The 16,882-nt window shown below is 40.7% G+C and overlaps 1 protein-coding gene and 1 non-coding gene across 2 annotated transcripts; both read left to right on the forward strand.

Annotated features, from left to right (window-relative positions):
• The first annotated feature begins 210 nt into the window (after nucleotides 1–210).
• Nucleotides 211–5,064, forward strand: acer1 (alkaline ceramidase 1). The gene is made up of 7 exons (XM_036522730.1): nucleotides 211–224; nucleotides 1,066–1,180; nucleotides 2,565–2,679; nucleotides 3,076–3,214; nucleotides 3,550–3,687; nucleotides 4,041–4,178; nucleotides 4,295–5,064. Exons 2-7 carry the CDS (start codon nucleotides 1,088–1,090, stop codon nucleotides 4,470–4,472), a joined length of 801 nt encoding a protein of 266 aa, XP_036378623.1. The 5' UTR covers nucleotides 211–224; nucleotides 1,066–1,087; the 3' UTR covers nucleotides 4,473–5,064.
• A 3,630-nt stretch (nucleotides 5,065–8,694) lies between these two features.
• Nucleotides 8,695–8,776, forward strand: trnal-uag. Its single transcript has one exon. It is a non-coding gene; the product is annotated as a tRNA-Leu (tRNA).
• The last annotated feature ends 8,106 nt before the right edge of the window (nucleotides 8,777–16,882 follow it).

The following is a 16,882-nucleotide window of genomic DNA, read 5'->3' on the forward strand; positions in this document are numbered from 1 at the left end:
ATTGTGTTAGGTAGAATTCTCACTTGGCAAGTTAGAATACCAACAGAGAAAAGAATGTGATCGTTCACTGGGTTTCACTTGTCTTTCTTGTTAAGAGCAACCGCAACGGGCCATGATGTCATTAGATAAGACCCGTGTAACTGGACCGGGGACATTTAACCCCTACTTAAAGCTACCTGCCACTTGCACTTGGAGCTATATGTCCTTGGATTTCTGACAGGAAGGTAAGCCCATCTTTGCCGGAAATATTTCCTAAATCATATTAGTCGCTTTTGTGTTCGTTTCGTGCTATTTTGATGGCTGCGAGTTTATGTGGCCACACCTGTAGGTGATGCTCTTCGGCGCTCCATTTTTTGGTAATGGTAGCTAAGAATTACAAAGCCGTATACAACGTGCAAATTGCTCAAACTGAGGTCATTTTTGCTTCGTGTCGTTTGCTGCAGTTTAAATGAAAATACAGTGGGGACGTATGTAATGTGCAAATTAATACGTGCAAACGTATTTAATGTGCAAATAAAATATCAATCTTACAATTGATATGTTATTTGTTTGTCAAAACAGTTTGCTCTTTACATCTAAGCAAATGTGAAAATGTAATAATGTACTGTCACTGAACCTTACAAACTGTTAATGTACAGTTGTAAGAAGTCAAGCACATTGTAGATTGCAAGACCGCCGTGTAAACCAGTACTGTGTTCTCTGGCAGAGTATTATTATGACAGGGGACGTTTTACACATATGCTGATTCCAGTCTCGTGTACTGCAACAACGTAGACAACGGAATTGGTTCCACCTCAGACTAAGGAATACTGTCCGATCAACCAGGCCATGCTGGTGGTGATAAACCAACCATGTTTTTTTTTTTCTTCACATAAACCAAACCAAGATTATTGCCTACCAGAGGACTGAGATTAAAAAAAAAGACTGCCGTTTTGAGCATCGAACCAAAGATACCTGAGATATGTGACTGGTAGTAAGTAAGTGAGGATATGAACTTTGAGGTGAAGTTTCAGGAGGATGTGTATTAAAGCTGTGTGGTCTCTGCCCTGCCCCTTTCTCCATCAGGGATTCACACAGAAGTGCAGGCATGGCAGGAGTCTTTGCTTATGAGAGCTCAGAGGTGGACTGGTGTGAGGACAACTACCGTCACTCAGAAACTGTGGTGGAGTACTTTAACACGGTAAAAACACAATCCACGTCACACATAAGAGACACTAGAATTAATGAGGCTGTAGAATCTTTCAGGTTTATTTGCAGTTCTCTCAGACTGGTGCCAAGCTGGCATAGAAATAGAAAATCAGACATTCTCTTATCATTGCCTGGATGAAGAATTCAAGAATCAGTAGGAACAAGAAGATCCATTGGAATTTTCTGTCTATGAGTTGATCTTAAAATTGGCATATGTCCATGTCTACATCTGTGCTTAAATGTATGCCTACATGTCTATTTTTACATCACTGTCTGTATATGTATCTGTATCAGTGTTTACATTTTATTTATTGTATCTTTAAGTATCTTTTAATCTCTGTTTCTGTATCTATTTTAGACAATGACAATGGTTGACAATGGGTTTTTTTAATTTCTACTAAAAATGATAGTATAGGCTTGGCCATTTGTTTTAATCCGATCCAATCTGTTGGCCAGACAATAGCATGATTTCCTATTTTAAAAATGTTGTATAATGTCAGATCTGTGCTGAGAGGGCTCAGTGAGATGGAACTTAATTTGTGGTCAGAAATCCAGTTTGTTGACAGTCTGGATTGACTCATCTTTGGTTTTCGCATTGGGATGATAACAAGTTTCATTGCTTTTGAACAAGGAATAGCTCCCCCTAGTGAGAATGGATAGGAGCTATATCTATAAAACTCTAGCATCATTTGCATGTCATGTTTATCTTTTTGTGGTTTATTTGCTGTTTCCTGTAAATTTTCCATGATATTTTCACAGTGTATCATTGTCACAGACATGTGTTAGTTTTGTGATGTTGCATAACCACCAATCTATAGGCTTCTTTTCTGAAAGTAGTGCTATACCAATCAGGATAGCGAACTGCAATGGCAACCCATCTCATTTGCAGTTGATCTGAGACCACCTGGCATAGTCAGTCTCTCCTCCCACTTCACACCTATGAACATCCACAGAAAAAGCTGTCTGTGTTTAATTCATTTTTTGTCTGATGTGTGGTGTGAGAAGTGTGAAATGATGATTGAATGGTAAAATTTAACTTCTTTGCATTGAGACTTTTCCAGGCATAAAAAAATTAAAAGAAGATTACTCCAAATCACAGTAGTGGCACTTCAAATGTAGATATGTGATAGCCTGTTTAATCATGGTGACACACCAGTGTCAGTGAAAAGGGAGCGAGACCATGCATAATTAGCATACGTAGTACAGGCACTGACTCTACAGATCAGCCCTCACACATGTACATGAAGAAACACTTCATGCATTAATAATCCATTTGGCACCTTGCAGAATTCAGTCTCAATTAAGGATTATATTCACCTGGTTTTTGAATTTGTTTGGCAAACGCAAGTAAAGGAGTTTTGTTTTGCTTTTTCCAGATGAGCAGCTTCATCTTCTTCGTGGTCTCTCCTATCATGCTGTACCTGTTTCACCCCTATGCCAAGGAGAGGAACCTGGCTGTGCACCTGGTCTGGTTCATGATGATCTTTGTAGGTGAGTCTTACGTGGTTGCCCGGGGCCATATTCATAAAACATTCACACTGTGCCAAGCTAACCAGCTGTGTGTTTAAAGATGAGACCATCTTCTAATGTGACGGCAAGAAAAGGAGACATTACTCTTAAGATGGCCTCCTAAAGGTGTTATGTGACACTTAACAAAAGCTCCGCGGTGGTTTCTCATTAATAAGATAACAGGTGTTAACTCGGAGGAATGATAAAAGTTTCATGAGTGGAGTGTGTTGGTCACTCTTCCCCATTTGTAATGAGGGATGTATTGTACCGGGGGTTTAAAAAGCTCAAATAACAGTGGTCCTGTCTCCATCGAGCCCTCTTCCTTACACTCATCTTGCCTAATTTCTCCTCTGACTCCTGCATCCCTCTACTCTTTAGGCCTCTTCTCCATGTACTTCCACATGACACTGAGCTACATGGGGCAGATGCTGGATGAAATCTCCATCCTGTGGGTTCTGGCCATTGGCTATGCCCTCTGGTTCCCACGCAGGCACTTCCCCTCCTTCATCAAGGACAGGTAATAACATTCATACATGTGGCTTTGCAGCTATAGGATCTCTCCTGGTCTGCTTACAGTCCAAACTGCAACGCTGAAGCAACCACAATGAAAGGATCGTTTTACTGCAACGGCAGCCCTGCCCACCTGGGTGCCCATGGGAAAAGTATGCAATGGAAGAGAATGCTCTCAGGCCTTCTCAACACATCTCCTCTACACATGAAGTTATTGATTGAGCGATTGATGAAGTACATGCAAGCTGTATTACTGTTTAAGAAATGAAATGCACTTTGACAATCGCAAACTACCCTCTGGGCTATCATTAATTTGGTCTCTTTCTTTTTCCCTCTGAGCAGGTCGTCTTTCTCCTGGATGGTCCTGGTCATTACTGTTGGCACCACCCTCTCCTCCTTTGTCAAGCCCACTGCCAATGCCTATGCTCTCAACTGCTTCGCCATTCACATCCTCTACTCCCTGGGAATTGAACTGCGCAGGTAAAATGCTAGCCATAACACACACACAGCACTGCATCCAAAACCACCGAGATCTGCATTAATACAGCTATTGAATTCATTCATCATCCATATGTGATGGTCATGAGCTACTCCACTATAATGTCTTAAACAGCATTACACAGCATTTCATCCTTTTTGCCCCCCTCATTTATCACATTAATAGCAACTACATGTACCCAAACCCAAATAGTGCCATTACAGGCTAATCCCCATGGAGGCAGTTGTTTCACAACCACTATTGCAAATGCAGTTGTTCTACTGTTAGTACAATGTAAAAAAACACCTTCACCTGAACAAATGTCCCATTGTTGTATTTTTCTCTCTTCTCACAGCTGTACAGATCAGAGGGTGCTGCGTCTGGCTCGGATGTCCATCGGACTGTGGGTGCTGGCCATCTCCTGCTGGATCAGTGACCGCTTTGGCTGCAGCTTGTGGCAAAAGCTCAACTTCTGCTACCTGCATGGCATCTGGTGAGATTAGGTGGAAGGGCGGAAGTAAGGGGAATTGAGGAAAGGTACAGTTTGTCTGATGTCCCACTGCATAAATGTCTTTACATTACTGTGTGTGTGTGTCCCTCTCCCTGCAGGCACATCCTGATAGTAGTGGCCACAGCCTATGGCAGCACCCTGATTGCCTACCTGGACGCCAACTCCGAGATCCCCTACTCTCTTCCAGACCTGCAGTACTGGCCTCGTGACAATTGGGCGCTGGGTCTGCCATACATTGTCCTCAAGGGCACCACGAAGACACAGAAAAGATGTTAAAGAACATCTGCTGTATAGATGGGACGGTGAAAAAGGATTTTATTTGGGCACATTTTATGTTCTGATACACTTACACTTGAATGGTTTTCATTTTATACCATTTTCTTTCCTCTTTTCCCTTGTGGTAATCACTAACTCTACTAGTTAGGGTTGTCCCACCACAACACCACCAAGCAGAAGCACAGGGTGAGCTAAATGCAATCCTCTGATATATCTGCATGCCAGTGTGGATATTTTTCACACCTTAAATCCCACAGTGCACTACAGTGAAATGGGCACTCACTGGAGGACAGTCAGTACTCCATTGACATCACCTGCCCAATGAGTTGCAAGGTGCTGAAAGAGAGGTGTGACAAAGGGACTGAAGCACTCCTACTACGAAGGAATGATGGCCATGTGTTCTGCCACTTTGGGATCCTGGTCAGTACTGCCGAATAAAAAGGCCGGTTTCAATCCCATACTTTAAAACTGCAGATGATCACCTTGCCAACTGAGACACTCAGGAGCCCCAATATATACCACATTTATACTGTGTTTTGGTCTTGTTTACAAGTTGGACATTTGGGTCATTTGCAAACTAGAATTTCATAAATTGCATAAATTTACATTCCATTGTATTTCATCGATATAGTGTGTTTGTGTTTGTGCATGTATATATCTGGTTTTAAGAAAAGGGAGACTTTGCAAAGTTTTTGAGTATCTGTGAATTCATATAATGTATGTGCACTTGAGATTAGTGATGTATTGTGTTTATACTACATTTTATACTGTCTGTTAAAAATTAACATGCTATGTTAAAAGATGGTTATAGAAAAACTGAAAATTAAGTTGTACTCTGAAAAGAATTCAATTTATTAGTACCTCAGTGAGCTCAGGATTTTGAATGAAAGCTGTAAGTCTGGAGTGAAGAGGTTTTATTGTAGTGACTGTTTTAACTGTAGGGACTGTTTACAAATGAACACAAAGACTTGTATACCTGTATAACTTGATGAAAATGTGTTTGTAAACTAATGAAGCCAAATAGGAGTGAATTTCCTGGCAGAGTAACAGATACAGTTTTATTTTAGTTATAGGGACCATTCTCTCCAGCCTACTCAGGGGACTGGGCTGTGGAAATTCTGAGTTGTGGTCATTTTGAAGGGACAGTGCTTACACCAGAGACAGAAAATAAACTGCAGAAACAGATACATGTTATGTGAACAGGTGCTGTGTTTTGTACTAGGATGTTAACCTTGTATACAACCTTGTTACCTGTATATTGGCACACCTCAAGTGTGAATTATTCAGTCCTCTCAGGTATTTCAGAAAATAAATCTGGAGGTTTTTCAGTTCAAAGAGGAATCTTTGCTGACAGTTATAAGTGTCCTGGGCGTGTGTGTGTGCGCGTGCATGTGTGCGTGCATGCGTGTGTGTGTGCGCGTGCATGCGTGCGTGCGTGCATGCATGCGTGTGTGTTACCAAGAATGCTTACAGTGGCTGCATGAACAACAGATGAATGTCACTGATTTTTCATCAGTAATGCAAAATTTGCATTTTTGTAATATGATATGCAATATTGATCAGTAAAAAAAACTTTTTGTAAAAAACTGCCTTCTCTGCTTTCTTTCGGAAACAGCCACTGGGTGAACTGGGAAACTGGATATAAGACAGGCAGTTTTTTAAACCTGTAGACTAGATTATTGATCAAGGTCCTCTGCAAAATTAATTAATGTGAAATATAGCTGGAAAATGCCTACCTTTGCTGTACAGATTAAATTTAAAGTCCTTGAGATAGGAATCAAGAGAATTAATAGCACAAATAAAACTGACATTGATTTGGAGCTAGGCAAATGCCAGAGTGAAGATATCGCTTGACCCACCTTTTCATCTACACTGGTAAAATTTCACATTACCTAAAATTAATTTTGATTTACGTTCCTCACCAAAAACCATTGTTCTATCCCTTGGCTCCTCAGTTTAAGCCACAGTCCAGGTCAAATGGGAACAAAGAACGTGGAAGATTTGCCTTTTCATCTGGTACTTATACGCAAATCTCCGCACTTTAATTGGTCTTTGCAATAGTGAGGTGGTAAACTATGACTGGTGGACACACACAAGGGAGATGACATGAATTGCGTTCTACACCAGGTCTTGGGAGGGGAACCGGACAAAGAGATTTGGGGAGTGGGTGTGATGGTACGGCAACAAGGACTCGGCAATGGGAAGCGGGAATATCTCCTCTGTCTTCGTGGGATGTTGTTTAAGTGTAGGTTGTTTTAAGTGTAGGTTGTTTTAAGTGTAGGTTTGCAGTCATACTCCTGTCAGCTAGCGAGCTAGCTAGGGCTGACGTATTGGTTCTGCCCAGCTGAAACAGGATGAGAACACACACGGTACCTGTCCCTCATGTTTCTGGGCAGCAAGATAACGTTGACTCCTCACAACAAAGAAAGTCTGATGTGCACCAAGGGCACAAGCAGGCACAGAGAAACGGTAGAATGACAGAGAGGGGCTATAATATGGTAAGTAAAATGAAGGTAAAATTAAACGACAAGATATTTCCTTCACATCAAGTGCAATTTACAGTTAGAGGTTGTTGGCTACTTTACTGTATGAACTGTATTTTCTTGAATAGCTGAGATAAACCATCACACCATTATCCTAAATTAATCCCCAACTAGTGTACTGCATTCAAAAGCAAGTCAAAAGGTTTATGACCACGATACTGCAATGATTACAGAAATGTTGTTTACAAAATAAATCTTTTTCCAGTCAGTGAATTTCTTGATAACACTTATTTTTTCTTAACACAGTTGGCACTGCACAGTAAGGCTGAGGTGTGCAACATGTTTTGGCCGTTGCTTTTCCTCTTACTTTTGAAGAATGGCAATGTGTAGGCTTTGTGTCATTTTTAATGTTTTTTTTTGCAATGTTGTAATTTACATATGATGTAACTATTCTGTCTGTAACCAGCTATGATTTTCTGGCACAGGTGAAAGCAACAGGAAGAAAACCCAGCACACTCAAAATAGCCTGGTCAGATAAAGGCAGCATTGCATTGTCAGTTAAAGGTCAGTAGTGCAACAGCACTGATTGGCCAGGCGCCAGGGGGATTGTGGCTGCAAAGGCAAGGCCAGAATATCCCAATCCCTGGTCCTAATCCCTCCTCTCACTGCTTCCTCAAGAGTGTTGCAAAGATGAGCCAAATCCTCCCCTTCTCACTTTGAGTCCTGGACAGATAGCGGTTTTTTCTGTCCCTGCAGTCCCCCCCAAAATCCACTTTAGCTGATGTCCTGATTGCAGCACTACACAAGTCGAATGGCCTGGTGCCACTGTGTCTTTTTAATGAAGTGTGGCTGTCACAGTCTGCAGTGAATTGTGACTGAAGGGTTGATTACTCTGTGATAGGTCAGGGGGTGATTAAGGGGGTTCTCAGATAAATTTTGTAATTTAGACCTGTGCTATTTGTGTTTCTCCAGCCTTAACGAAATTATACTCTACAATTTTGTAGAGCAGAATTTGTCAGGGCTCTCTAAAGTGATATTCCTCACCTTCTCATTCAATGCAGGAGAAGCCAAACAAGGCGTGCTTCAAATATGACCTGTTTCTCAACACTGAGGGAAGCCCCTCTGTCAACCACCTGCACTGTGAGAAACTCACTTTCAACAACCCCACCCGCGAATTCCGCCGCAGGCTGTTGGAGTGAGCTGAGGAATGGCGTGCATGTGTGATTGTTTGTGTGTGTATGCCTTTTCATGTAGTGGGTTGGGTATGTCTTATTTTTGAGAGGTTTCATTTGGGGGGTCTTTGGCTTTAATGTTCAGTTGAAGCAGCACACACATCCAATCATTTCCCATTTCAAGCACAGAGGAAATGGCTGGGATGAAAAAGAAACATTGCACACACTGCTGAACTCCACAATAAACTGTAACAACATTCAGCCAAACACAATGGAACCAGGCAGCTTTCTATTTTTTTTCCCATGTTGGTTTGGACTTGCTTTGTTCTCATCAGACATAGAGTTCCCATGCAGCCTCTGAGTCCCCTCCTCTCCCTCCCTTCTCTCCTTTTCCTCAGGTGATGGTGGTCCCAGAGGGGGCAGAGGCAATGGTCAAGACCTGAGACTCCTGATTGGTACCAGCTGACAGATTTGATTGGAGTAATACCATGACAAGGGGTCCCAGAATGTATGTTATATGTTGTTTACTTCTGTGCAACATCCTTAAATGTGAACACTAGCAAATGTGGTAGCGTGGCCGAGCGGTCTAAGGCGCTGGATTTAGGCTCCAGTCTCTCTAGAGGCGTGGGTTCGAATCCCACCGCTGCCAAAGAGAAGGTTTTAGTTGTGCTGTGTGAAGTGCCCTTTCCTTATGGGGCAGTAGTGTAGCATAGTAGCTAAGGAGCAGGACTTGTATCCAAAAGTTTGCAAGTTTGATTCCTTGCTGGGGCACTGCCCCTGTACCCTTGGGCAAGGTACTTAACCCACAATTGCCTCAATTGCTAAACATCCAGCTGTAGAAATGGATGACAGTTTAAATAAACTGTAACAGATGTAAGTTGCTATGGATAAGAGCACCTGCTGAATGCCTGTAATGTAATGTAGGCTATATGTGAAAGCTAATATTAAGATGAACCAGTCCTTAGCCATCAGGTTTCAGTTAAAATAGCTTTGGGGGGTGGTCTGAAGTTCGCTTACAGAGTGTAGGACAAACAGAGAGGCTTGAGCCTCTCTAGTATCCCAGGAAAGATTAAAAATGGTCTAATGCAGTACTGTATATGTGCCATGATTACGCGCCTTTATTTTCTGATGAACACTGTATTCTCTGGTGAAAATCCTAAGTATACAAGCATAAATAAGATGAATTAGTTCAGTTAATTGTTCTAGGTCCAGTTAAACAAACTATTACTGTTAATAAACTATTATTATATTTAACAAAACACTTTCCCTGTTCATTGTCAGAGCAAGCTATGCTCCCTTTAAAGTGAATATTGCATTGCAGTATTTGTTCAGAGGACACCCTTATCCAGAGTGAATTATGTAGCATCTATTTATACAGCTGAGAATTTATTCAGGCATCAGGCATTCAGTCTTCTTTAATTCAGCTCTCTCTTAATAATACTAAATACCCAACTGTAGTAGTTGTATTAGTGCTACTATCCGTTAATCCAGTGTTTCTCAATCCTACTCCTGGAGCCCCCCTGTCCTACATATCTTCTATCTATCCTTACTCCAAACACACCTGATTGAAATTAGTGATTAAATCAGGTGTGCTCAGCTAGTCAAAAGTGCCACTGATGAGTTCAGTCAGGTAGGTAGAGCAGGGAAAGATGGAAAACGTGCAGAGCAGGGGGGGCCCCAGGAGCAGGATTGAGAATCAGTGCATTAATCAATCTGTTAATGCTACTATATACAAATAACTATTTACCACATTTATTATATATTGTGAATATTTTACATAATTGTGTAATTATATATAAGTAAATTAATTTTGTTTGTATTTATGAGTTGTGTTGTCTGATTGCTCAGTAAGATGATCAATGTTCAACTGAAATTCCTAAATCGTTGCCCAGTAGTTTATAATTGATCATTTATGTTCAGAAGAGCAATACTGTACTTTCTTACATTGAATCATGTCCCTCCATGTACAGATAACCATCTTCACTTGACTGGTGTCTGTGTGCACACATGGTAAGACATTTTGGAAGGATTCGTGGTTGGGGTGCATGGCTTGGGACAGAAGTGCAATACACACTACCTGGTGGATTGATTCAGGGACGTTAGTTATCCAAAAAAGGTTTTATAGTATGTGGACTCACAGGAACCAGTGCAAGTATGGCAGGACATTGCTGCTAGAGTAGCAGTTCACTCAAACACACACATTTTCTCATTATTATTATTACTATTTATTATTATTATTATTATTATTATTATTATCATTATCATTATTATTATTATACTGCTTTGTGGTGTAATCCAGTCAAAGACCTGATTATGGCCTTAAAAGTCTGAAATGTACAGGTAGTATTGGGAAACTTATATTTTATATTTGATATTTAGGGATATTTATATTTCTGACATGTTTTGGATCCATTCAGAATAGTCCAGTAAAAACAGTGAATTGGATCGGTAAGGTTGACAATGGTGTTTCTGATACCAGGTGAAGGACTGCTCTGGTAGAAAGAACATTTGAAAGGCGGCGAATAAGGAAGCAGCGGTGGTGCTGACTGCAACAGAATGGTGGAGGAAAGGGACTATAATTGAGGAATTATGCACTTGAAATTGGGCAAAATTAGATGAGAACAACAAATTGTTTTGCATTAAATTGTCAGCATTTGGCAGATGCTCTTTTCCAGCCCAGCTTACATAGGTGACAGTTTTTACATGTTATCTATCTGTACAGCTGGACATTTACTGAGGCAGCTCTGGGTTAAGTACCTTGCTCAACAGTACAGTAACAGTGCCCCAGCAGGGAATCAAACCAGCAACATTTTGGTCACAAGCCCTGCGCTTTACCACTATGCTACACTGTGGCCTGAATTATATCCTGTGGACGTGCAACTGCCCCCCTGACTGAGCCAGGCCAGGCCCTCTCTGTAGCACAAAAAGTGGGCCTTAGCGTGGAGGAGTTGTGGGTAGACTGTGGCTTTGCGAAATACAAGGCATCAATGCAGGTCACGAGATACCTTCCCTTGCCTGTGAAACAGTATCTAATTATGTCAGAGGCCATGGCTGCAATACAAAACACAGCAAAGGAGCTTCAGAAACCAGGCCTTGGTTGATTAGGGTAGTTCTAAAAGTGTTAGACATGTTTCATTTTTGTAGAAACTTTGTCCCTGATTACTTTCTGGTAGTAAAACCCATAACTGCACTACTTAAAGTATCTCATGGCCCTCGCATGCTAGATTGGGACCCCACAGTGTGAGTAGGCTGTCGTGTTATTGAAACAGGCCTTCGCCACAGCCATTCAGGCTGCACACACACACATGCACAAAGCAGCCACAATACAGCGACACACTAAGGCCTGTGGCCTACCAGTCAGAGTGTGTGCTGCTGAACCCATTGTTCAGGGACAGAAACTGTAAGCAGAATTGTAGAAGTATGGTGGTTGAAACTGGACCCTAGGTATCCCAACTGACCTCTTGAACTGGTCATTACTGTTGGCACCACCCTCTCCTCCTTTGTCAAGCCCACTGCCAATGCCTATGCTCTCAACTGCTTCGCCATTCACATCCTCTACTCCCTGGGAATTGAACTGCGCAGGTAAAATGCTAGCCATGACACACACACAGCACTGCATCCAAAACCACCGAGATCTGCATTAATACAGCTATTGAATTCATTCATCATCCATATGTGATGGTCATGAGCTACTCCACTATAATGTCTTAAACAGCATTACACAGCATTTCATCCTTTTTGCCCCCCTCATTTGTCACATTAATAGTGACTACATTTACCCAAACCCAAATAGTGCCATTACAGGCTAACCCCCATGAAGGCAGTTCTCTGCAAATTTTGTTAAATAAATTTTTACATCACAAAGGGATTTTAATATTTAAAAATTAAATTTGAGAAGTGATTCAAGAGGATTAATTGCATAAACAAAAATGGACATTCCTGAGCAGTCTTGGATGTCACAGGTACAGGAAGGTTGTCTGGGAGAGAGGAATACCTTTTCAGTATTATAATATCTTATCCCTAAATGTAAACGGGCTAAACAATCCCATCAAAAGGAGCAAAACGGTAGCTAAATTTAAAAAGGAGAAAATTAAGATAGCATTCTGGCAAGAAACTCATCTATCTTGCACTGAATATAGGAAACTTAAAAAGCAGGGGTTCTGTAACACTTTCTTTTCCTCACATAAATCAGGTAAGAAAAGGGGAGTCGCAATACTAATACCAAATTAAATCAGTTTCGAATTAATCTCTGAAACAAAAGACAAAGATAGCAGATATGCTCTAGTCAAGGGCAAACTTATACATAAGGAAGTCACCTTAGTAAAGATATATGCCCCCACAGGAAGTAATAAAGCCTTTTTTAAGAAGATATTTGATTTAATAGCATCTGAAATATACAACACTCTTATATGTGCAGGTGATCTAAATATATTATTGAACCCTAGGTTAGACACGACCAGCAAAGTAAAGAAAAAGAGCTCTTTAGAGATTCAGATGAATAATATGCTGCAAGACTTGGGCCTAATTGATGTATGGTGAGACTTGAATAGATTTGACCAAGATTTCACATTTTACTCTGCCCATCATAACATCCATTCAAGAATTGACTACTTCCTCATGATCAGTAATGACTGGCACAGAATTAGGGACTGTACAATAGGTCGGAGGCACCTCTTAGACCACTCTGGGCTATATGTAAAACTGCACCTTGATTGTGTCCCAAAGGAAACTGTGTGGAGGCTAAACACAGGTATGCTGAATAACGCATCATTTAGGGCTACAATGGCAGAAGATCTGAAGGCCTTTCTAAAGCACAATGATAATGGAGAAGTCTGTCCAGCTATATTATGGGATACAGCCAAAGCTTTTACCAGAGGAAGAATTATAGCTCAAACAGCTTTCTTAAAAAAGTTAAAAGCTAAAAAACTGCTGGATCTGGAAGTTAAACTTAGGGACTTGGAACGGCTTCATAGTTCTACTAAAGATCCATCTGTCCTTTTGCAAATGAGACCTATTGAACAGGAAATAGATAAAATCCACAGTGAGGAGGCTGAGAAGAAAATAAGATTTATGAAACAAAGGTACTATGGGGCAGGTCCAAAACCAGCAAAACTACTAGCCTGGAAGCTTTGCAAGCAACAAGCAGAAAGCTCAATCTATAAAGTTAGAGAACCTATAACAAATAAAATAACAACCAAACTAGAAGGAATCCAGAAATCATCTGAAACATAATACAAATCACTATACACTCAGCCAGAGAAAGCTAGTGAACAAAAAATTGAACGGTTCTTAAATTCATTAGACCTCCCCTCTCTTGGCAAAGAGCACAATAACAGACTCACCTCTGAAATCTCAAGTGAGGAAATAGATAAAGCAATTTCAGCCCTTAATGCAGGTAAATTGCCAGGTACTGATGGATATCTACCAGAATGGTACAAGTCGATGAGGAAATCAGTGCTCCCACTACTTAAAACCTGTTTCAATCACACCATGATGGGAGGGTCCCTCCTCCCTTCCTGGAGGGAGGCTTTTATTTATGTAATACCAAAAGAGGGCAAAGATAAGCTGGACTGTAAATCATATAGACCATAAGTGTCTTGAATACAGATTATAAATTGTATGTATCAATTCTGACTAAGAGAATGGAAAAGGAGATGCCACTTTTGATAGACGAGGATTTATAAGAAACAGGCAAACTCATGATAATATATGGACAGCCCTCCACATTATTGATTATATTAATAAAGGAAAACACAGTGCAATCCTTCTCAGCTTAGATGTTGAAAAGGCTTTTGATTCTGTTGGCTGGGAATTCTTATATCAAGTAATGGATAGATTTGGGTTCAGTAAAGGATTTATACAATGCATAAAGACACTACATTCATCCCCAACGGCTAGGATAAAAATTAATGGCAGTCTCCCTAATTCCATAGTTTTACAATGACAATGCAGACAGGGCTGCCCCATTAGCTCAACCATCTTTAATCTCTTTATTGAACCTCTGGCCCAAACTATTAGAGAGGAAAGAGGTTTGGAGGGCATAACTATAGGGCATATATTTAAAAAAAAATGGACATTCCTTTGGAGCCAGAAAAAAATTCCAGAAAAAGGAAGTCATTTTCCTGTGGCTACAGCGACATCTAGTGGACAGTTTATGGCACCGTTCCTATACGTATTTCGTAGCATAGCTACACTGAGATTAAATGGCTATTATGTCTGAATCTCTGCTGGATTCAGAAATGTAGCCAGCTTTGCCTAACACATATCTGAAGACGCTAGAAGGTTTTTCCATGTGATAGGGATTTGGGAGTGTGATGGGGACTGAGGGAGGACACAAAAGCTGGGCCAGCATGTGGAGCGGAGAGGTTGGGGGATGAGAGCAGGAGCTTTGGCTCTCCGTCAAACAGCAGCTCTGTGTTAATCACACATCAAAGCCCCATGTGTGCCCCTGCCCCACTGCCCTGGCCCCAGTGCACTGGGCTCATGTCTCATGTCCCAGAGAGCTCTGGGCCCAGCTCCCGAAAATCCCACCACTCTCTGCGAGATGACGTTCCCAGTAATAATACCAGCAATGTGACACTGGAGGCGAGAAAGTAATCGGATTGTGTCTCTAACAATCTGTGTATTGTGCTCTTGTGGAAGGACCTCAGAGCCAGGTGTGAGTTTTTTTGGATTTCTCCATCTGTTATTAGGATGATCTGGTTTTAGCTGCTGTGTCTGCAGTTATGCTGGTGTTCTTTGTCCTTACAGCCATCTGACTTGTTTTTCCCCCAGTGAACATTGAATCCTTACATTTTCAGGCACATTTTCCTTGAAACATATTCTTTTCTTATACAGACTCCTGACAAACCACTCATTTGTACTTGTTACACTGAGGATAATCAATCTTTTTGCTTTTTGACTTACAGTTTTAGCTCTTTATCAAAGGGTAATTGTGTGCTTTAGTGGTTTTACAGGAAATCTGACCCAAAAGGAGAGGGAATGAAAGCATCTGAATGTGACCTCATTCACTTTTCTTCATTATTTATATTAAAAATAAAAACAAACTGCTTGTGCTGTATATGTGGTAAATGTATTGATTATACTGAAATTAACAAGAAAGCTTATTGGATCTACTTTTTAGTGGTAAACAATGAACAGCACCTTGATTGATATTCATTTAAGTGCCTCACCAAGCTATGCTCTTCCAACCCTTGTCTTCTTAATCTGAGCCATGGTTCAGGCTGGTAAATTAGACCCATGAAAGAACCATGAAAGACCAGCTTTTTATTTGGTCCTTGCATGTAAATGTTTGTATCTTAATTGGTCTTTGCAATGATAAGGAGGGAATAGTGGGTATCCATAGGCACACAGTGAGTCTTCAACATCTAGTTTACCTCTGGAACACATGGAAGTTATTCAGCATGTTTGCGCATTTAGTTTGCGAGTCTGTTTCCTTAGCTACTTAATTTTAAGGTTAAACTCTTCTGTTTTTTCCATCTTTATGGAAAGATGGTGTCATTTCCTGGGAAGTCCTTATTCAAAAGAGAGTATCATATCAAGGGCAGTCTTAGAACCCCAGAGAATAATGTATGACTGCAACAGGGACTGAGTGTATTGTAGCCCTGAGATTTACTCCATCTTGCTCTTCTGGTGTACAAATGTCTGCCCAGGGGGTACAGTTTAACTTCACATAGTCTTGGAAATACTCATGAAGAAAATGTTTAGCTAAATCCTGTCATCAGAAAAACATGGATGTGTTGGTTGTTTAATGCCTCATGAATGTTTATCTGAACACATGTATATAATGTCGACTTTTGGCCCAGATTTTCTAAAATTCCTTCTATTTGTTTTATCTAGAGGGTCAGATCTCCTGATTCCTTTCTTTAAAATAACTTCTTTAAAGCAGCTTTTCCTGTTATATTGCCACTGTGGAATTTATTATGGGGCAATTCACGGGTGGCTGTCACAAAGGTGAGTGTATTTACTGTTGAGCTGTTGGGTTCTAAGATATGTCGACTGGAAAAAGTAGTTAAAAAGCTGATAGTTCCACTACTGGTGGTGAAAACAGATTTATTTCAATCAGGGAAACATTTTACTAGAATGCGCTGAACTGGAAAGAGATGGTAAATCGGTGCATTGAAGTGTACATCTACTCTTCAGGACACGCATTTTGGGCCTATGACATTTATATGTGTAGCAGGAGATGGCTTAAAGCTTAATTACAGCCTTTTCCACTGTGCTAAATTTTCAATGTTCATGAAACATTTATGATTCTCAATTTATGCTCTGTCTTTGCTTTGCTGCCCATTCTGTTATATGTTTGTGCTTTTTGTCTTGATACTCAGTGTAACTGCGCTTTTGGTGAATGGCAGCCTAATGCAAAATAAATTATATTACTTCACATTAATTTGGTAAATAACATCATCTTAGGTTACTTACAAAGCAAAGTACGTGTTTGGCTCTGAGGAATTTGGGCGGTCAGAGGCAACACTGGCTCTGGACAGCCAGAATTGCTGCCAGATTCAGCCAGATTATTTGAACCTATAATAACCTCTTTGTATCAATGATTAAATTAAATGAACACTGGTGACCATGTTCGAGGCCATCTGTGTTTCAAAATTCTGAAATACCTGGAAAATCTGCTTGATTGTAACATTCAGAGGTGTGTCTGCGAGCAAGGAATGACTAAAAAGTGTGAATGACAGTGAAACAACTTGAAAGCAACACAAGTACTGCACAAAGAAAAGCATCTACAGTAAGCCATTTTGTTGTC

Source organism: Megalops cyprinoides, chromosome 2 (assembly GCF_013368585.1).
Source record: "Megalops cyprinoides isolate fMegCyp1 chromosome 2, fMegCyp1.pri, whole genome shotgun sequence".
NCBI lineage: Eukaryota > Metazoa > Chordata > Actinopteri > Elopiformes > Megalopidae > Megalops > Megalops cyprinoides.